General features: G+C 41.0%; 1 protein-coding gene across 17 annotated transcripts in view; it reads left to right on the top strand.

Moving 5' to 3' along the window:
• ptprfa (protein tyrosine phosphatase receptor type Fa) overlaps positions 1-15,504 on the top strand; it is a 452,868-nt gene that overhangs the window by 272,276 nt on the left and 165,088 nt on the right. For all 17 annotated transcript variants that reach the window (XM_074636845.1, XM_074636843.1, XM_074636842.1 and 14 more), the window contains 3 exons: positions 3,949-4,218; positions 9,826-10,407; positions 15,220-15,356. In XM_074636845.1, the coding sequence (XP_074492946.1) occupies positions 3,949-4,218; positions 9,826-10,407; positions 15,220-15,356 (989 nt within the window). The remainder of the gene's footprint in view (positions 1-3,948; positions 4,219-9,825; positions 10,408-15,219; positions 15,357-15,504) is intronic.

Raw genomic sequence — 15,504 nt, 5'->3', positions numbered from 1 at the left:
AGTATTGATGCAAAATATTCGCAGCCAGGTATTCCACATTTTCTTGTTGTTTATTCGCCCCTGGTGTGTAAAGGCCTTTATGATGGATTTATAGTTGTGCGTAAAGAGCTAGGAGAGCTTACACTTGTAGCCGCCATACGTAGATGCCACGTGGACCTGTGATTGGTCAGCATGGGCTGCTTGTGTTTTCTCCTACAAGTTCCTGTTGCCTGTGGAGATTGTTGATAGTGAACACAACATGAGGCAAGTTGAAAAAGAAAAAGACTCCTTTAGTAAGACACATCTAACAGAGACAACTCCACTTCAAACCTTCAGCTCTGCATGGTCACCGCTCTCTATCACAGTGAGTGATTGCACAGAAACACCTATTCAGTGATGAAACAAGGAGACCTAGAAGTTACCTGGATGTAATTCCAGTTGTATCATTTAAAGCTGCAGTAGACAGTATGTTTTTGGCATCATTGGGCAAAAATTCCATAACAACCTTTCAGCATATTGTAATTCAAGTGTTCTGAGAGATAACTACACTTCTGCACCTCCTCATGCTTTAGAAAATCTAGACCTCGACGGAAGACTTTGACCAATCACAGGTCATTTCAGAGAGAGCGTTCCTATTGGCTGTGCTCCGGCTGGTGGGTGGTGCTTGGTATTTCCTCAACTGATCTCAACATGGCTGCCGTGTCACCAACTTTCTCATTTTACAGCTAAACAGTACACTATGAGATGATTCTGAAAAGATTTGAGGAGAGAAATAGACATTACAGTAACAGAATATTGATTCATATTTGATCAGCGCTGCCTAGTTTGACCGTTTGATCGGAGCTCGTGACGGCAAGGCTCAAGCTCGGCTCTGATTGGTTGTTTTCCTCCGGTCTGTGAAATCTTGCAGATGCCATTAGGAGCACCGGAGGACACAGAGGAAAAATTGTTTTCAGATTACCTGTCTCATGCACTACTGTCAGGATATAGTGACGTTTTATTAAAATCACTTTTTGTAATCATATTGGCTCCATTTCTACCCACTGCTGCTTTAACACGTGTAGTCCATCGCCGCTTATATCACAAAGGGAATGAAAGAATGTGATCACAGTTACAGTGGGGAACACCATGAATGTACGATAAAGCCTGATCATGTATATCCCTCTAGTGCTGTGGTGGGAAAAAACTGACGCTGAGCTATAAACCAAAACCAACTGGTAGACCTGGTACCAGACAGGTATTAACCAAAATTTGTATGAAATGAAACTAGTTTCAAAATGGTCACAAATGTGTTTTACATGACTTACAAATGAAAAATTTGATTTACAAACGATTTGTGTGTAATTTTGGGTACCCACAAATGTGTGTTCCTATCTACACACAAATACTAATCAATTTGAACACATGTAACACAGTTTTACAAATGCACACATCATAACCTGAATAAATATTGATATTGTACGTACAGATTTTTAACTTCAACTTCACAAATCTGATCATTTTCGCTTTCAAAAAGCTTCCTGTGTGTGCGCGTATCGCCTGATATGCATGGATCAGGTTACATTTGTGTGTGGAGTTTTGAGACTATTTTCACTGTCTCCAGCTCGAACAGATCCACAAATGCATGCTGCGTTTAATTACTGGAGTAAAACCTCAATTAGAACACATACCTTTATCAACTATATACTCAATACTTATAGATGTCAATATATAGTTTAAATAAGCTACCGCTGGAGGACACCTTCTTCTGCTGGGAAAACAGACACTCAAGGCAAAAAGGCGATGTCGGCCGAACAGAACCCTAACCACCAAGTATAATACACATCTTTTAAGGCCATTTTTACAAAATGAGGTTTTCCCTTATACTATGACCCAGAAATCTCTACTTCATTAGCACTTGCATACAATAAACTTTCCAGTTTTATTCCTATCTATATTCTGAAGGTTTTTACAGAGGGGTTTGATCATATATAATTCATAGCCTGATTTATAGAGCATTTTATTCCTAAAAACATGGCAAAAAATTATATTTTGAATGTCTGTTGACATTATTTTCTGATTTATTGAGTGAGAAAAAGAGATATCCAAAATCCTCTCAGTAAAAACCTTTGACTCTAATATGTCAACAAAATGAAACAAGAATTTTGAACCTGGCTTTATTCAAAGTTCAGATTTCTGTTCTGGAAATGTATGCAAACTAGCACATATATAATAATATAATGCTTCATTTGCATATTTAACACACCATTTAAAGATAATTGTCTTAATGTAAGTAATCAACTGGGGAAGTTTCTATGGTGATATCTATTTGCAGAGTGGCTATCAGTAGCTTATTTAAACCATATATTTACACCAATAGGCTACTGTATAGAGTATGTAGTTGATAAAGGTATGTTTTCTAATCGAGGGTTGACGAACTTTTCATGTTTCCCATGGCTGGAGACGGTGAAAATAGTCTCAAAACTCCACACATAAAATGTGACCTGATACATGTGTATCGGGCGATATTTATTTGTAAATCTTATTTTTCATTTGTAGATCATGCAATGCACATTTGTGACCATTGTCAGACTAATTTCACTCACAGATTTCCCCACTGCTTTCATGTATGTAACTGTCCATTCAAAGTGTATTGTTACATTATCTGTGCACAGTAATGCAGCTGTAAAAGCAGAATGACGAGAAATGTGTGCACTGTAAGCAACAGTAACTTCATGACAAAATGAAAATCAGACATGATGTTCACTGATGATGGAGTACAAGTCTTTACAAATTGATTTTAATGAATAAAACCACTGGACCGCTTGAAGGTAGGACTATAATTGTCTTTTAGTATTTTTCTTATAAACCAACCTAACAGAACTCTTTTAGAGTGCATTGAGACCAAACCCCTGAAGTTAAATCAGTGGTAATAACATTTAGACATGGTAAAAACAAAAACTGATAGATATATCTGAAAACAATATGTAAAGCTGCAGTGGGTAGAAATGGAGCAAATATGATTAAAAAAAAATCATGTTCCTCTGTGTCCTCCGGTGTCCTCCGGTGCTCCTAACGGCATCTGCAAACTTTCACAGACCGGAGGAAAACAACCAATCAGAGCTGATCTGGTGTGCCGTCCAGGTGCCGTCTCTGAGCAGCTGTCAATCACTCGTGAACTCTGACCAAACGGTCAAACTATGCAGCGCTGATCAAATATGAATCAATATTCTGTTACTGTAATGCCTATTTCTCTCCTCAAATTTTTCAGAATCATCTGGTAGTGCACTGTTTAGCTGTAAAATGAGAAAGTGTGTGACCCAGCAGCCATGTTGAGATCTCTTGAGGAAATACCAAGCACCGCCCACCAGCCGGAGCACAGCCAATAGGAACGCTCTCTCTCTCTGAAATGACCCGTGATTGGTCAAAGTCTCCCGTCACGGGCTAGATGTTCTAAAGCCTGAAAACAGAGTCATGAGGAGGAGCAGAAGTCTAGTTATCTCTCAGAACACTTGAATTACAATATGCTTAAAGGTTTTTATGGAAATTTGCCCAATGATGCCAAAAAGTGTTGCCTACTGAAGCTTTAACTGTAGACATTAGATGCTAAAAATCAACTTAGACTAACATTCGTGACATTCTCTCATATAACATGTAAACCAAAGGACTAAATCCAAACTGAAACTATTTCTAATGAAGAGTACTTAGGTAGCAGCAGTAAAAAAAAAACTGCCTATAAATTGGCTATAAACTGATTTCGGAGCAGAAACATCCACTCTCCATGAAATAGTCTGAAACTGACTTTAGAGCTTGATGGGACAGTAAAACTGTAGTTATTCAGGCTCATCCAACCTGAGCAGTTCACACACACTGGTGCACAGTACAAGCCAGGCCAGTCCAACATGGCGTCAGCCCAATGGTCCAGTGACATCCCCCCTCCTCCTCTCCTTATCTGTGTCCTCTCACACTCCCTCTCTTTTACCCCTGCAGTTCGCCGCGTGCCACCCCGTTTCTCCATCCCCCCCACCAATCACGAGGTGATGCCCGGCGGCAGCGTCAACCTGACCTGCGTTGCGGTTGGCGCTCCCATGCCTTATGTCAAGTGGATGAGCGGCGAGGTGGAGCTGACCCGGGAGGAGGAGATGCCTATTGGCCGCAACGTCTTGGAGCTCACCAACATCCGGCAGTCTGCCAACTACACCTGCGTGGCCATATCCTCCCTGGGCATGATCGAGACCACGGCCCAGATCACTGTCAAAGGTCAGAAGCACTCGTCTCTGTGAGGGTTGGTGTGTCTGGGTAGGAGGTGGAAGCAGAAAACAATCATTTGTTTGAAGAAATAAGTGCGTATATTTGCTATGATTATTACATGCTTTTGTGGGTGATAATTTCTGGGCTTGGCAATGCAACATTTTCAGATTCAGTCCTGGAGTTTAAAGAGTCAGGTCTCCAAATCCCTTTTGTTCCCCTTACACTAGTCGTATGGAAGTTCAGGACTTCCTGTCTTAAAATGAAATGATTTAATCAAGTTGATATTTGGAATTTAATTCTTGACCATTAATGTGTGACAAAATAATCTTAACTCAGATGTCCTCTCACTAGCTTTCAGCTGCAGCTCGTTGTCCGATGCAGTTGAAAACTACTAAGTGGACCTTTAAATTAAAGGACCAGTATGTGATATATTTACTGTAATAAATGATAAAATGACCACGATATGTCATCAGAGATTAAGGAAACATGGTGATTTGAAATACTGGCTTCTCCAACAACGATGTTACAGCCAGTACAGTATGTTCTCCTTTGAAATTTCCATTCCGGTCCGGAACACCTGTTTTTGTTTTGTCCGGTGTGATCCCGTCCACTGACCGTTTTAACACCTGTTGACACATGTGAAACAAACTGGCATGCAAACACAGCCTTCTGCAGCCATGGAAGCAAGCTAACAAACTGGATCAACAGAGATAACATAACACTGCTGGCCAGACAACACATTCTCACCGCCGCTTGGTCCCCGCCCCCTCAACATCGGATACCAACGAACGGGGTACCCCTCTTGCGTTTTTTGGACGGACCGTGGACAGCGTGTCAATATACGCTCATGACGTGCATAGTGTCCTTTCAAAATAAACTTCTGTTTTTACAGGAAGTTAGGTTTAGGCAACACAACCACTTAGTCAGGGTAAGGAAACGGTCGTGGTTAACTCACGTGACTCACGTGACTGACGGGACTGACGATACCGACGAGTCACGTGACTGAAGACTGACATGACAAAATATGTCAATATTACTTTTAGTTTCACACTTGTGTTTGTTTGACCCGTCCACCTCCCCTCCTGCCCGCCCTGAACGGACTCTCACACTATTAATACTACGTCACTTTCTCCGACCGTCAAATAACGCCGCGGGTGGGTTTACATTGGAGTTATATGAAAGCCCCGGTTCGTCACATACTGTTGCTAAAGGGTGCCTCTGTGCGTTGGTTTCTGATGCTGAGGGGCGCTGACCAAACGACGGTATTTGGTGAGTTGGGAGTGAGAACAGGTTTGGCCAGAGGCTAATGCGGTCGTGTCTAGAAGGTAACCCTCAAATTGTCACACTGGAGGAGCGGACGGGCCACTGCTCCGATGTTTTGAATTTGGACCGCGATTACCCATTTTAAACACTAGCTGTCAATGCTACATATTGTTCCTTTAAGATAATTCTGTCGCGATCATTTAAAATGAGATCTCTATTGACAAATCCACAGTGTACTCCCGAGCATGACACTGCAATAATCAATATAACATTTAACATGAAATAGCATTTTAATTTTCAAATTGAAAAGGTGTGAGTGACCCTGCAAAAGGGTGGATCAGTGGTGCATGTTGGGACACCAGCAGTTACTGAGGAGGGAAAGGGTGAATGGGTGCCTGGATGCTGTTGGAGGATCTGGCCCTGAGGCCTGTACTACGAAGAGAGTTCAACATAACCAGGGTGTCTTCTCCTTATCTGGCTTCACTAACCGTAACGAACGAGATCCCGCTAAGCGGTCCTACGAAGGTGGTTATCAACTCTGTAAGTCAACCCAGGGTTTCTCAGTCTGGCTACGAGCGCGTTCACATGAACGGGGCAGTGTCTGCAGCATCTGACCAATCACAGACATGGACAAATCTACTGTCAGCAGACAGACAGGCAGAGAGACACATTTTACACAGGAAGAGTAAACTATATTAGACAAATACGAAGAAGTTAAACACATAATCAGACTAAAAGTAGGAAGGACAGCTGGCAAAAGAAAATACTTCCGATGTGTGAATGCGTAAATTAACAGACTTATTCATTTAACGGAACACTCAAAAGTCAGATAAAGTCGTCTAGATACAAATAGCTGTGAGGAGTGAAATGGATGAATGAATTACACTTTTCTATACCCTGTGGCTATGATGTGGCGTGTGTGACTATTTCAACCTTCTTTCACCTGCGCCCCTCCTCTCAGGTGGTGTGAAACGGACTCAAGAGCAAGTAAAAAAAATAAATATAAAAAGACAATTCAAAGCGGTAAACACCCACAGCATACCGCCAGCTCTCCTTCCTGCATTTGTCAGATTAAACTGTGTTGTTTTTAGTCTGATTATGACTTAAACTTCTTCGTATTTGTGTAATATTATCATATGTTCCCTGCACCGAGCTCTGATCGGTCAGTAGGCGGTGCTTTTATACGAGTTGATCTCTTATCTGGAACATAACCTGCTGCGGAGCAGGTTAGCTGTTCAGCATCAGTTACCATGGTGATCTACCTCGGTAAGTAGTGGGACGGAAAACCCTGAAGTTACCTCGCTAACGCCAAATCCTGCTTCATAGTACAGGCCTCTGGTCTCATTCCCAGGGCGTCAAATACCGATGGTGACGACGTATGAGACACACCGCTCTTTCAAGTAACTCCAATGCAAATCCATCCGCGCCGATGATGGAACTAGTGCTGTGGAAATGCATTAACATTTCACTTCCTGAACTAGAAAAAAACATTAACTGTGAACACAATCCTGGCAGGAATTACGTTTCCTTCTTGTGTTTTAAGAAAATTTGTAATATAAATGTCTTCTCTAATATATAAGTTGAAGAGAAATGTCTGTCATTTGGAGAGTCTTTACAGTAAATTAGGAAGATAACAAAAACACATTTCATTTCACATTACGCTCCATACAGTGTGCAAACTAATTCAACAAGGTTGATACAGGGCTTCAACAGGTCTACATGAGGAAGCTCTTGGTATGATTTCATTGCAATGCATTGAGCTCTGTTCTACCTTCATAGTAACAGATTGATGAGAGCACAGTGAGACAGAAAGCTGCAGCTCCATTCAGCCACAGTCGGCTGGGTTCACATGTTTGTGCGGGAGGAGGAGAAGTGTTGGATGCACTGTATGATAAAAAAAAAAGCAGATGTTAAGACTGGAGCAGCAGAGCGGTGGAGCTAAAAGCCTCTGGTGGCAGCGGTTCATCCCTGTGAACATTTCTATACTCCAGCAGCACAGACCATCACTAGTTCTGTATAATCCGAGCTGTTTTTAAAAGTCACATTACCTGCAAAATATAGAGAAAGCCTTTCATTTCATTTGATACTGTATGACAGTCTCTTCTAAATTATTATATTCTAATATTACTCTATTATGTGGAGTAGCAGACAGTCAATTCAAGATGAATGAATTGACTGTGATTGAATTGAATTGACTGGCTCGTATGATGAACAATAATAACATTCTGAAATGAGTTTCCACTGTGGAAGGCACTCATCTTTTTTCTCATCTTTTATCTCTTTTACAATGAAGACTACAGGTGTGTAATAAAGTGAACTGATTGACACCGCAGGGTGGAGAGTGTAGTGTGTATGGACAGAATGAGGAAAATCACTGCCTTATTGGAAAATGCACACAAAAATCCTCACCTTGTTATTACAGAAATGTAGGTGCAGGTATCATGGAGAAATGAAAACAAAATATATTTGTGAGCAGAAAATCGATAAATCATCTTCACAAGGAATTCAAATAATTTAATTCTTAATTCTTAATGCTTTGAATTAATAATTTATTTGCACAAATTAATGAAAGATCATTATTAACTAACACCGCCGCATGCCGGCCACAGCGCACCGGAGGACGGATAGACATGTTGCCGAAGTCCGCCGTTTGAAATGCAGTTTCGGGATGTTTTGGAGGTTCACCGTCCACCAGCACCAGCCGCTCTCGCCTCAGATCCAGCTAGCTAACTACAGCTAACTAGCTAACTACAGCTAACTAGCTAACTACAGCTAACTACAGCTAACTAGCTTACTACAGCTAACTAGCTAACTACAGCTAACTAGCTAACTACAGCTAACTACAGCTAACTAGCTTACTACAGCTAACTAGCTAACTACAGCTAACTAGCTAACTACAGCTAACTAGCTAACTACAGCTAACTAGCTAACTACAGCTAACTACACCTAACTAGCTTACTACACCTAACTAGCTAACTACACCTAACTAGCTTACTACACCTAACTAGCTAACTACACCTAACTAGCTAACTACACCTAACTAGCTAACTACAGCTAACTACAGCTAACTAGCTTACTACAGCTAACTACAGCTAACTAGCTAACTACAGCTAACTAGCTAACTACACCTAACTAGCTTACTACACCTAACTAGCTAACTACACCTAACTAGCTAACTACACCTAACTAGCTTACTACAGCTAACTAGCTAACTACACATAACTAGCTTACTACAGCTAACTAGCTAACTACACATAACTAGCTTACTACACCTAACTAGCTAACTACAGCTATCTAGCTAACTACAGCTAACAACAGCTAACTAGCTAACTAAAACTAACTAGCTAACTACAGCTAACTAGCTAACTACAACTAACTAGCTAACTACAGCTAACTAGCTAACTACAGCTAACTACAGCTAACTAGCTTATTACAGCTAACTACAGTTAACTACAGCTAACTAGCTAACTACAGCTAACTACAGCTAACTAGCTTATTACAGCTAACTACAGTTAACTACACCTAACTAGCTAACTATCCAGAAAGACAAACTGTCAGGTCAACAGGTTTATCAGTTTGCCTGTTTGCTGCTACTCAGACTCAAACCAGCAGGAGTGCGCCTGCGCAAGCTTGAAAGATGACGTATGACTTAATATAATGATATTAATATCATTATATTATCATATTAATACCATTTGAACTTGTCCCTCTGGCACTCTTTTTTTATACAGTTGTTCCAATAAGTTGATTGGAGGTTGTCTCCTCATTGCTGGCCAGCTTCGGCTGCTATCAGTTAGTGGCACTGTGAAGCCTCCAGCAGTGGAAAATAAACAGCCATAGTCAGGCCATGGACGGTCTACTCTAAATGAGCAACTTGGATTCAACACAGTTTTGTTTTTCTTTTGAACACAGATACATGGATATAGCTACTGTATATATATTTAGATATTGCCTGTTAAATGTCTTTGACATTCTTTAATCATAGGTCAATGATCGTTTAACGTTTTGTTCTGGTCATTCGTACGAACAAATTATTTAATTCAAGAGGACAAATTAAGTAAACCATGTCCACAATTTTGTCATTTCTGTGCATGAATTTGTCTTTTTTGTTGTTCCATGACACCTGGTGGGCTCCATATGAACCGGATACATAGTTTTGTTGTATCTTGTAAACATTCAGGACAGTAGGCACTGCTGTGTATATATATATAATTTATATACACATATATGCACTTCTCCTGAATGGTAATGAGCTGATGGATAGTGGCAGTGTTGAAGAGCTCCATGTACTCAGAGGTTCAGTAGGTGTTCCTCCAGAAGGTGACTCTCTTGTCTGTCTCTGCTCTCTAACAGCCCTGCCCAAGCCACCCACTTCCCTCATCGTGACAGAAACCACGGCCACCAGTGTCACCCTTACCTGGGACTCTGGCAACCCAGAACCGGTATCCTACTATGTGATCCAGTACCACGCCAAAGTGTCTGACAACGGCTTCCAGGAAGTAGACGGAGTAGCCACGACCCGATACAGCATTGGCGGCCTCAGCCCCTTCTCGGAATATGAGTTTCGCGTTATGGCCGTCAACAACGTCGGCCGGGGGCCTCCCAGCGGTATCGTAGACACTCGCACAAGCGAGCAAGCGCCCTCATCGCCTCCTCTTCACATCCAGGCACGCATGCTGAGCTCCAGCACCATGCTGGTGCAGTGGGAACCTCCAGAGGAGCCCAACGGCCAAATCCGGGGCTACCGGGTCTACTACAGCTCCGAACACGAAGCCCCGCTCAACGCCTGGCAGAAACACAACACAGATGACAGCCAGCTCACCACCATCTCAGGCCTCACCACGGATATCACCTACAGCCTGAGGGTGCTGGGCTTCACCTCTGTGGGAGACGGGCCTCCCTCTGATGTTCTGCAGATCAAGACCCAGCAGGGAGGTGAGAACACACTCGCTATGTCACTGCAAAGCGATGGCACGAGAAAACCGATTGGATGCTGTGGAACAAGCTGCAAACACAACATTGACATATTATCATCTTATAAAGTTGTTATGGCAAACATGGTGGCGAACAGATGCCTATTTACATCTCCAACAGACGCAGAGCAACATTAGCATTCATTTGGAGTGTTTGTGTTTGTGTCCATCTGATGAATGTACAGTTAGTCCAACATTCACTCTCCTTTTAGCTCTGGTTTGGTTTCTACCAACTCCTGAGAAAATGATCTGGCTCTATAGCCTTTCTTCACCACCTTGTCAGTAACTTAAGTTGTGTCCCAGTTCAATAAGTACACACTCATTGTGAGCAAGTTTTCAGTATGTAGTGTATTCACACTAGAAAAGTGTACTCAAAACAACTAAACCACCTGCTTTTTCACTGTGCTGTTGATGTACACAATTGTTCAACATGCATTGCTCAAAGGAAATTGAGGGGCTACTCACAGCTTCAAGAAAGTCAAATAAATTATGGATAATGGTAGGACAGCTAGGCCTGTAACAATAAACACTTTTGTTGGACTATTTATTGTCCCAGAAATAATTGTGATAAACGATATTATTGTCATTTTAATACCATTTTATGCCACTGATATAATGATATTATGATAGCATAATAATGGAAGTACACACTTTCAAAGAGCAATGGACTTTTAATTCTTAAGAATATTCAGACATTGGAGTTAGAATGTGATAGAAATATTCAAAATATTCAAAATAAATAAAACATTAATAAAATAAAACCACACAGCCAAAACAATGAATAAAGTGGACTCTCTGGCTCTGTTAACAAAAAATGCACAATATCTTGCGCAATGCCCAAGTGTTATAATGGTAGGGAAAACCCTGCTGTTTATTCTGGCATCCTGTTGGCTAAAATGTTGGTGATATTCTTTTGCAAACAGACACACATGTAAACAAAACGTGCAAGATCGAGATCAACAAAAGTTATCGAGGTCATGTCCAAATATCGTACGATAAGTTGATAACGTAAAAATGATCGCGGTTATGTTCATATATCGTACGATAAGTTGATAACGTAAAAATGATCGCGGTCATGTTCATATATTGTACGATAAATTGATAACGTAAAAATTATCGCGGTCATGTTCATATATTGTACGATAAGTTGATAACGTAAAAATTATCGCGGTCATGTTCATATATCGTACACTAAGTCGATAACGTAAAAATGATCGAGCTCATGTCCATACGTATATCATACGATAAGTTGATAACGTAAAACTTATCAAGGTCATCTTTGTATATAAAACAATAAGTTGATAACTTCAAAATTATTGATATCATGTCCAGATATCGTACGATAAGTCGATAACGTAATTATCGTGACAGGCTATAACAATGAAGTATTACAGCATCATATTTTGCTTCCTCTGTGTGATTTTGAATTGGAAGTTAGATTCCAAATCTCAGTTTGATTGAAGTCTATCTTCGTAGGTATTTCTTTGTAGACTGATGATGTACTATCACAAATAGTTTAGTGTAGTTTAGAGTAAATATACTTGGTTACATTGCAAATCTGGTGCTGGGGCTACTAGAAACATGAACACCAACAAACCAGCAGTATGACATAACCAACCGTCTACAGCTAACAGTCATCTCCACTGCTATATGTAGCACCTCTAAATTACACCTCCATGACTGTAATTACTGTAATTACACGTGTACTTGTATGCATGTAAATGTGTGTGTCTGTGTAATGGACACACAGTATGTAGGAAGTTATTGGTAGCAGCAGAAATGTCTGGGCTAAATGTAGTCACACGGTGTTACACTCACATCAGTTTGAAATTGCAGAAAAACAGAGCTGTAATGTGAAACATTAGTCCGTCAGATATTCACCAGCTGAGACGAACACAGTGGGTCATTTATTGTACAGTGTGTGTGTGTGTGTGTGTGTGTGTGTGTGTGTGTGTGTGTGTAATATGAAGGTCTCACACACTTTATCCTCAAGGACAAAGTGGCTGCCTCCACGTAGAGGAATAATAATAGTATTTCATTCAGCGAGAGCCTGTTTTTCAATGCTTTCAGCTTGCTGTGCTTGGCTGGAAGAAACATGACATAACAACAGGGCTGCAATAGAAGATAAAGCCACCCAAATTCAGCTGACCCACTTTATTTATTTTTGGAATAGAGTTCAGCACCCTTCCAGGCTGACATAAATCATTTTGACTTAAATGCATATTACAAAGTCTAGTAACTAGTATCGGACTGAGAAGGATGGGCTGTTTCACCCCGTTGTTTTATGAGCACATCGCAGCGATTAATGTAACATTTTCCCAAGTCGTGCCATCTATTATGTGCCCGTGTACTGTATCATATCATCAGGAGCAATGGGCTGTGGGCCTGTGCTGAGACAAAGAATCACAGCCTTCAAAGCAACACATGCACTAAAATCTGTTACTTTTAAAAAATAGAAGCGCTGCAAAAGAACTAAGTCCCATCCTCACGGATCTTGAAGCCTCTATTTTAAACACACAATATGTCATTTGTGCTGCTAAGGGGCTCTCAGTCAAAACAAGAACAAAAGGAGTAGTTATATGACGTCGTGAAGTAGCGTGGGAGTCGGCGTCTTGGCAATTGCCAATTAGTTGTGTAAGACAATATAAAAAAAATTGCATATTGCGATATTATGTTTTGTGATACTGTATCGATTCTCAAAAACACTGTATTGATTTTTAATTAATAGTTTACAGTTTAGTCAATACTTTATTTCATTTGCAAAGAGATGTCCCCTCTCAGTGTATGAGCCCTCTGAAAGTAGTGCTATGGTGTTGGATGTTACAGGGACTGTGATTAATGCAAAGGCAGATCTCACTGTTCTGATTGCATAAAAAAGTAAACTTATTTCTTTACTCTGATTTTTTGACAGTTTTCCTAAAATTTGATTTAAAAAAATCCAATTTATCGCCTTAATTGCAGTATCGCAATATGTCGTGATATATTGAATGGTAACCCCTGTATCATGATACGTAACGTATCGTCAGATTGCAGATGAAAATTTATCTGACATGACTTAGGCAGAGATCCTGTTCATGGATGAGGTAATGTATAATAATATAGGATTATTCATGTTACATTTAGTCACGGTTATTCACATTTAGTCACAGTTATTCACATTTAGTCACAGTTATTCACATTTAGTCACAGTTATTCGCATAATGTCATTTCATTCTAAGTGAAATGCCACACGTAACGTTGATTTGCTAACTTACCATTAGATGAGTCGACTGCCCATAGAGCTAATGTTACTGTAACGTTAGCTAACGTTATGTGGCGAATGTCATCGTGGGTTAGCCCAGCGCTCTGAACCGTGGTCAAAACAATCATACTAAAAATAACTTTATGAGCGTATTGAGCGTTAACGTTAAAACGTTACCGTACACATTAGCTTAGTGGCTGCACATTATGTTTGAAATATAACTAAGGGAGTTTTCACATTAGGTACGATTGATCCGTACCGTGCCCGAGTATGATTGCCCCCGCCCTCTCCATTCAGCTTTCACATTAGTAAAGTTGTTCCGTACCCGAGTACACTTGTGTCATCATCCAGGTGTATTTGTTTATGTTGAGATCAGCTGTTCGTAGCGGAGCATCTTAAAACACTTCATTCAAACTGTAGAGAAACTAAATAAAACTCACCTAGTTTGACCGTTGACAGCTGCTCAGAGACGGCAGACTCCAGATCAGCTCCAGATCAGACCGTTTTATAAAAATAACTTTCTTTAATCATATTAGCGCCATTTCTACCCACTGCTGCTTTAAGCCCTGTAATGTGAACGTATAGCTCTACTTAGACTACCAACAACAATGTACTAATAAAATTGGTCAAGGTGTAAGTACTCCCACAGGTGCAACAAAAGTAAAAGGACAGTAGGGAGATATCAATCATGCACAGTCTACACATCGGATCACTGTGGCTCAGAGGTAGAGCTGGTTGTCCACTAATTGAAAGGTCGGCGCTTCGATCCCCGGCTTCTCCGGTTCACATGTGGAAGTGTCCTTGGACAAGAATTACTGAACCCCAAATTGCTCCCGAAGGCTGAGCCATCAGTGTGTGAATGAGTATTTAGATTAGATCCTGATGGGCAGGTTGGCACCTTGCATGTCAGCCTCTGCCATCAGTGTCCATTTACCATTTACACCCTGATGAGAACTCCAATCAGGCTGTGGGTGTGTAGGGGCTTTAAAGCAACATTAACTGAGTTTTCAGCCACTTAGGGGCAGTGGAATAAGCTAAAACACAACTTTGACGGAAGTCCAATGCCATTTGCAGATCAGTTGTCTCACCTCAGCTCCATGGTTCTGTGCCATAATTAGGATTTTAGTAAGTGTCAGTAAGTGACAACGATGGTAGTAAGTAGTAGAGCCAAGACCAAACTTCAGGCTGCCAGAAAACACTGGTCTGGCTGTAATGATGGTATTTGGAGAAGCTGTGGCCTGCCATATTAGCATTACACACCTCAGTAAACCCCTGGCAGTCATGGACATGAGACACTTTTAGGATTTAAAATCACCTTAGAGGATTTGAAGGTGATGACATCCTTTATACTTTCTCAGTTTTGTTGCCGTTCTGAATACTGATGAGTATTGACTGCAGCATCGCCCAGCCTCCCACTTCACCTCCTGACTCCCTTACTTTGTATTTCCACCTCTGAATACTCCCTTCACCGTCTTTGTCTCTGTCTCTGTTCCTGTCTTTTAGTCTTTTCATGTCTTTGTTTTCTGCCTCCAGTTCCAGCTCAGCCGTCTGGTTTCGAGGCTGAGGCCGAGCTGGACTCACGCATCATGCTGTCGTGGCTTTGGCCCGTCCAGGACCCCATCGTTGGCTTTGAACTGCTCTACTGGGAGGACAGCAATCCTGCAGACAAGGTAAAGACCACCTTAAAAACAGTTCTCTTCCAATGAGCTAGCTTGATGGGATGGATTTTATTCTTAAAATGTGTCTTTATTTAGTGCATTGGAAGGTTATTATTATTTGTATTATTAGTATATGATGATGATTTGCATTCTTATATTA

The sequence above is a fragment of the Sebastes fasciatus genome, chromosome 5 (assembly GCF_043250625.1).
Source record: "Sebastes fasciatus isolate fSebFas1 chromosome 5, fSebFas1.pri, whole genome shotgun sequence".
Taxonomy (NCBI): domain Eukaryota; kingdom Metazoa; phylum Chordata; class Actinopteri; order Perciformes; family Sebastidae; genus Sebastes; species Sebastes fasciatus.
This window is presented reverse-complemented; position numbering and strand designations above follow the sequence as displayed.